Source organism: Lipotes vexillifer, unplaced genomic scaffold (genome assembly GCF_000442215.2).
Source record: "Lipotes vexillifer unplaced genomic scaffold, Lipotes_vexillifer_v1.1 scaffold1055, whole genome shotgun sequence".
In the NCBI taxonomy this organism is placed as follows: domain Eukaryota; kingdom Metazoa; phylum Chordata; class Mammalia; order Artiodactyla; family Lipotidae; genus Lipotes; species Lipotes vexillifer.
Window position 1 is genome coordinate 1,227,696 of NW_006785407.1, and position 6,203 is coordinate 1,233,898.

General features: G+C 40.3%; 1 protein-coding gene across 1 annotated transcript in view; it reads right to left on the bottom strand.

The window, feature by feature from the left end:
• Window positions 1–6,203, bottom strand: part of SLC22A3 (solute carrier family 22 member 3) — a 95,870-nt gene that overhangs the window by 14,572 nt on the left and 75,095 nt on the right. The window contains exons 7-8 of the mRNA XM_007457586.1: window positions 1,487–1,584; window positions 1,154–1,368 (exon numbers count right to left, since the gene is read on the bottom strand). Of these exons, the coding sequence (XP_007457648.1) occupies window positions 1,154–1,368; window positions 1,487–1,584 (313 nt within the window). The remainder of the gene's footprint in view (window positions 1–1,153; window positions 1,369–1,486; window positions 1,585–6,203) is intronic.

Genomic DNA, 6,203 nt, shown 5'->3' on the forward strand with positions numbered 1-6,203 from the left:
TTCTAAATCTTGTAAATCATTCTATTAGTTCATTCATCACAGTTTGTTGTGAGAGCATTAAAGTGTCTATATTCCTCACTAGGTTGTCAACCTTTTGAAGTCAAGACGTGTTTTCCTTCCCTTTGCAACCTCAGCGTTTCACATGGGATTGGCCACGTGGAAGAAATGTGAAACAGGGTCAATGATATCACAAAATTAAGTTGGATAAAGGTGATCAAAAATAAAGGACACTAATTCCACTCCTGGGTCTATATCCAAGAAAAAATCAAAAACACTAATTTGAAAGGATACATGTACCCCTATGTTCACAGCAGTGTTTTTACAACAGCCAAGAAGCAACCTAACTGTCCATCAACAGATAAATGGATAGAGATGTGGTATACACACACACACACACACACACACACACACACACACACACACACACACAATGGAATACTACTCAGCCATAAAAAAGAATGAAATTTTGCCATTTGCAGCAACACGCATGGACTTGGAGGGCATTATACTAAGTGAAATAAGTCAGAGAGAGAAAGACAAATACTGTATGATATCACTTATCTGTGGAATCTAAAAAATACAAAAAACGAGTGAACGTAACAAAAAAGAGGCAGACTCACAGGTATAGAGAACAAACTAGTGGGTTACCAGTGGGGAGAGGGAGCAGGGAGGGGCAACATAGGGATGGGGATTAAGAGGTACAAACTATTAGGTATAAAATAATCTACAAGGATATATTGTACAACACGGGGAATACAGCCAGTATTTTATAATAACTATAAATGGAGTATAACCTTTAAAAATTATGAATCACTGGATTGTGCACCTGAAACTTATAGTATTGTACATCAACTATATTTCAATTAAAATGTTTTAAAAAATAAACTACATCACTCCAAGCCAGATTTCACACATCTATTTCATCCATAAATGAACTGAGAAACGGAGAAAACAGAAAAATCTATAGAACCAATCTTTTATACTCAAAGTAGTTAGGCTGGTTAGGCAGAAAACAGAGTGACATCACTAGAGCACGACTGGCACGACGATTTTGATGCTATGGTCCATTTTCTAAAGACAAGTTCTCCATTCTTGATTATTTTAAGATTGTTTTCAAGTCCTTGGCTGCCAAACAGACTTAGGGGACAATTACCTTCTGGTAAGAATGCAGTGACAAGACAGGCCACTCCTGCCACTATATTGCTTGCCGCAAAGGGTAGGCGCCGACCAAAACGCTCAATGGTTAGTAAGATCAAGAGGGCTCCTGGCAGTTCCACAACTCCCGAGATGAAAAAGTCGATATAGAGGTTGCCTCCTGTAATTCCCAGGCGCATGACAAGTCCTTGATAAACCACAGCACTTGTGAACCTGGAGCAACATTGAAAGACAAGCGAGAACAAGTGAGAGAACTTCAACCTGATCTGCAGAATGGGCTGCATTTGTAAATTTGACACAAGCTTTTGAATCCATCACAAGTCAAACTTACCAAGCAAACATAAGTATAAGTGTGCACTTCCTCATTTGGGGAGTCCTCACCAGATCTAAAAAGGATGGATTACTAACTTCCTCATCTGTAACAGTGATCTATGTAAGAGAAGCAGATTTCAGTAGCAATATACAGCGAGAAACATCTGCATATTATAGATTTGTCATTGACCTGATTCAGAGCTACCAGATGATCTTACTGAACAGACCAGGGTCTTTCATTATGACATCCTAAAACCTGAGAATAAGGAGTTTGATTCTCTAGCCTTTATAATAGGTCAAATTCACAAAGATGTGCTTGCCGCCTTGAGAATCTATTCTTACGGTAATGCCAGCAGTACTATATGCTCTGAGTAAACAAGGATAAAAGGTGTGTTCTAAAGTAAAATACGTTTGTGCATTTATTAAATTGGAGAAAATAAGCATAAAACTGGTGAAAGCAGTTCCAAACAAGTTCCTTTATCCATTAAATCCTCAAACCTTAAGCTGCCAAATAAGCTAGAATAACGGTAGGTTCCTGAACAAGCATGGCACCAAAGGTATCTTTTTGCTTCTGTCCATTTACTGGAATCCAGCATCTTTTTGATCCAGGAAAATTCAGCTCGTCTCTATTTGGCCATCCAAGAAGTTGGTCTTTTCTTTAATTCGAGTAAAGCAATATTGCTGTTTGCCTCCTATGTATAAGGCACTGTAAGGGAAACAAAGCTGGATGTACCCACTGCTTCTAGTCCTGTGTGCCAAAGGGATCATAACTCAGTCCCCTTGAAGTGACCACTGTTTCACGTTTCCATGCACTTGCATATTCTGTTACTTCTGCTTGAAGAGTCCTCACACCTCCCCAGTCCTGATTTCCCTGCCACTGGGAGGTCTTGGGAACTGATGATCCGCAGTCTGTGCCAGACTTCTATCATAGCCCATACGCAGCGGCATGCCTTTACGGGTCTACTTATTTTTCTCCCTGCATGAGCTCTGGAGTTCTTGGAGAGCAGGGACTGCACTGTGGCACCAAGCAAAGTGCTTGGTGTTCAGCCAGTGTTTGGGTGATGACTGAATGTTGAGACAGGAAGTCAAGTGCCATGGCCATGTCTGTTCCCTCAGAGTATAGCCCTCGGTCTTTGTCCTTCTGTTAAGTGAGAACCCTGGCTAGCAAAAACAAGACCCTCGCTGTCTGTTTACTCAACTCCAGATTCGGGCCAGAATGAGTGAAAATCTAGGCAAATTTTCCCCAAGACTTTGAGTCAAAAGTCCCTCTACCAGCAGTCATAGGAATTTGACTTAAATTCACACGGATAGTACAATACCTTGTCAATCACCTGTTCTAAACATTACGCTCAACAGGTCAACCAAAGCTGCATATCTGCTGCCTACGCTTGCTCCAAGGAAGGGCATACACACAGAAGAAGACTGCAAAATGGATGTCTTTAGATCACTTTCTTTTCCTAAGTCTTTCCAGTACTGCATTTCTTCTATACCAAGACACACACTCTTCACAGTTGAAAAATCTCGAAATTAGGACGTGTCCTACAACTTGGCTGATAAGAAAGCAATGTGCCCAGTTTCAATAGCATGGTTTTTCTTACTGAGTGGTGCATAAAATGATGATGTGTCTCAAAATTAACAGTATCTAGGGGTCAATGAAGCAATATTAGTAGTTACCGTAGCAACGCCGGTGGAAAACTGCTAATTGATTCCGCCATCCATTCTTTTCATCTCCCTTTTGATAACAGAACCCATGGAATTTTAGTTGGGGGCATGGCAGCCTAGCTAAAGTCATATTTTCTAGCCTCTCTTTCAACCACGGGTGGCCCAGTAACTAAGATCTCAGCAATGAGGTGGGAGCAGAAGCCATGTGTACAAGCTCTGTGCCCCACCCTTTAAAAAGGAAATGGCTTGCTCTTCATTCACTGTCTTCCCTTCCTGAAGGATAGAAGACAACGCTGGTGAAATGGCTTTGATTATACAACCTATTGCAGGTGATGATGGAGAAGCAAGATAAATGGAACCTGGGTCCTAGAGGACCTCATGGAACAGAGCTGCCTTAAGCGCCGGGCTACTCAACTCTGGGTGGCCATGTTAAAGAAAAAGAAACGTTTCTCTTTTTTGTCACTGTATTTTTGCGGTGTTTCAGCAGCAAGTCGACCTGTACTGTTACTAATACAATCCTTATTAAAATGTTCCCTGAGCTAATCCTCGAAATTCTAAGACCTCTACCTTCACCTTTGTTGCTCCAAAAATAAAGCAGAAATACCGTAAGTGAAAGAACTTAGTATATCACAATACAGTTGGCTCTTCACACCCACAGGTTCTGCATCTGTGGATTCAACCAACTGTGGGACCTGTGACTGGTTGAATCTGTGGATGCAGAACATGTGGATACAGAGCATCAACTGAGACCCATTCTATATAAGGGCCTTGAGCATCCAAGGATTTTGGTATCTGCAGAGGGCTGTGGAACCAATATTCCACAGATACCAAGGGATGACTGTATATTATTACATGGTTGGTTATCAAAATGTTTTTCACAATTAGATTCTATATATTGCCCACATTAAAATGGCTAACTTCTATGGAGTGTGCAATATTTGTTAGATTCTGGGCTAAGTAGTTTACATGAATTATTTCATTTAATTCTCATCAAGACTCTCTAAAGTTAGTACTTTTATTGATCCTATTTTATAGATAAGAAAAACAAGGCTTAAGACACTAAGGATTCAATAGAAGGAAGGTGGCTAAGCTAGGATTTGAAATCCAGGCAGCTGATGGAGAGCCTCTGTTCTTAATCCTCTCACTGCATCGCTGACTGTATACAAAGCTTTTTATTCTAGAAACTTCTTTGTAGTTGACAGAGACTTCTGTATAATTTTAAAGAAGGACATTATGCACTTGACCAAGTATTTAATCTTTAGTTAAAACACTGTTTTATGGAAAAGTTGGCCTTGATTAAAATAATTTAGATTTTGAGGACCTTTAAATTCAAGATTAAAACCACTCATCATATGAGAGCCGTTTTCTTCCATGAATGTATCACTTATTCCAGAGATTCTTATCTTTTCACTTAGGGTTTTTCCACAACTTAGACCTGGGTCATGTTCATCTCAGACTGTTCTCTTCTCTCCAGGGAGAGCCAACAGCTCTGCTCATGTACACACATGTACACCACTGTTCACTCAGAGCACACAGATAGGGACAATCCTTTCTTTTCAAAAGCAATATTCAAAACAATTTATTATGGACTCTCTTTTATTTCCTCTTCAGTCTTCTTATTTTCTGCCTATAGCCATGACTCGTATATCTTAGATAAGACTGAACAAATTACTTTCATTCTGGTCCATCCAACATCAACATCCCAGAGTTTAAGGGAAATCAAACTTCACATATTTCAAGATCTCTAGTCAATTCAGATAGATAACTTGACGCTTAAACACCTTTGTAGATTTTTCAGCTATTCATGGTTCTTAACTCTTTCTAACTCATAAAATAAATATCTCTTGCTCTGCAGATGTCACTTTTTCCTGATCAGGTCTCCAGGCTAGTTAAGTTACTACATGACCACAGAATTATGACATGTTAAAATTTGACAAGGCAATAGAGAGATCTGATGGTCTAACCCAGCAAACTTTTTCTGCAAAGGGCCAGATAGTAAGTACTTTTGGTTGTGTGAGCTATCAGGTCTCTGCTGGAACTACTTAACTGTGCCACTGCTCTGTGAAAGCAGCCATGAGTGGATATATAAATGGATGGCTGTGGCTGGATTCCAATAAAATTTTATTTACAAAACAGGCAGCAAGCCAGGTCTGGCCTGCAGGAGGTAGACTGCCAACCTCTGAACTAGAGGGTTAGTGCTGGACAAACTTATACAGGTACTGTTATTTCCATTACAGGCAGGAAAAAGTTTGGGCACAGGAAAGCTAAGTAGTTAACCCAACAAAGACAGACAAGGAGTAGCTGAACCAGGAAGCTGCTACCTGCGTCTGTATTGCTCACCATTATGCTATACTGTGTCTGCAGAGTATATTTATTTTATTGTTTAAAAGTATGCTTGTATCATATCATTAATGGTTCTCAGAGGTAGTGGGATCAAGGGGGCTTTTACTTTCTTTTTTGGCTATAAATATTCTCTTAAAATTAAAATTTGGGGCTTCCCTGGTGGTGCAGTGGTTGAGAATCTGCCTGCTAATGCAGGGGACATGGGTTCGAGCCCTGGTCTGGGAGGATCCCACATGCCGCGGAGCAACCAGGCCCATGAGCCACAACTACTGAGCCTGCACGTCTAGAGCCTGTGCTCCACAACAAGAGAGGCCGCGATAGTGAGAGGCCCGCGCACCGCGATGAAGAGCGGCACCCGCTTGCCACAACTAGAGAAAGCCCTCGCACAGAAACGAAGACCCAACACAGCAAAAATAAATAAATAAATTAATAAACTTCTACCCCCAACATCTTAAAAAAAAAAAAAAAAGAAAGAAAGGAAGGATATCCTAAGTACGCTCAGCAAAAGTTAACTGTTGAATCTGGGTAATAGGGGTATAGAAAATATTTCATTATTAAAAAAAATTAAAATTTAAACCTACATTACTTTTGTAGCAAGAAAAGATAACTCACTTTTAAAGCGATGGATTTAAATTAGACATTATGCGCCTTTTTTTTGTCGTTGACTCAATATCACTCTCCCTTTCTTTTTCTTAGTAGAACCCCCCCACTACACCATCCCCCACTCCCCC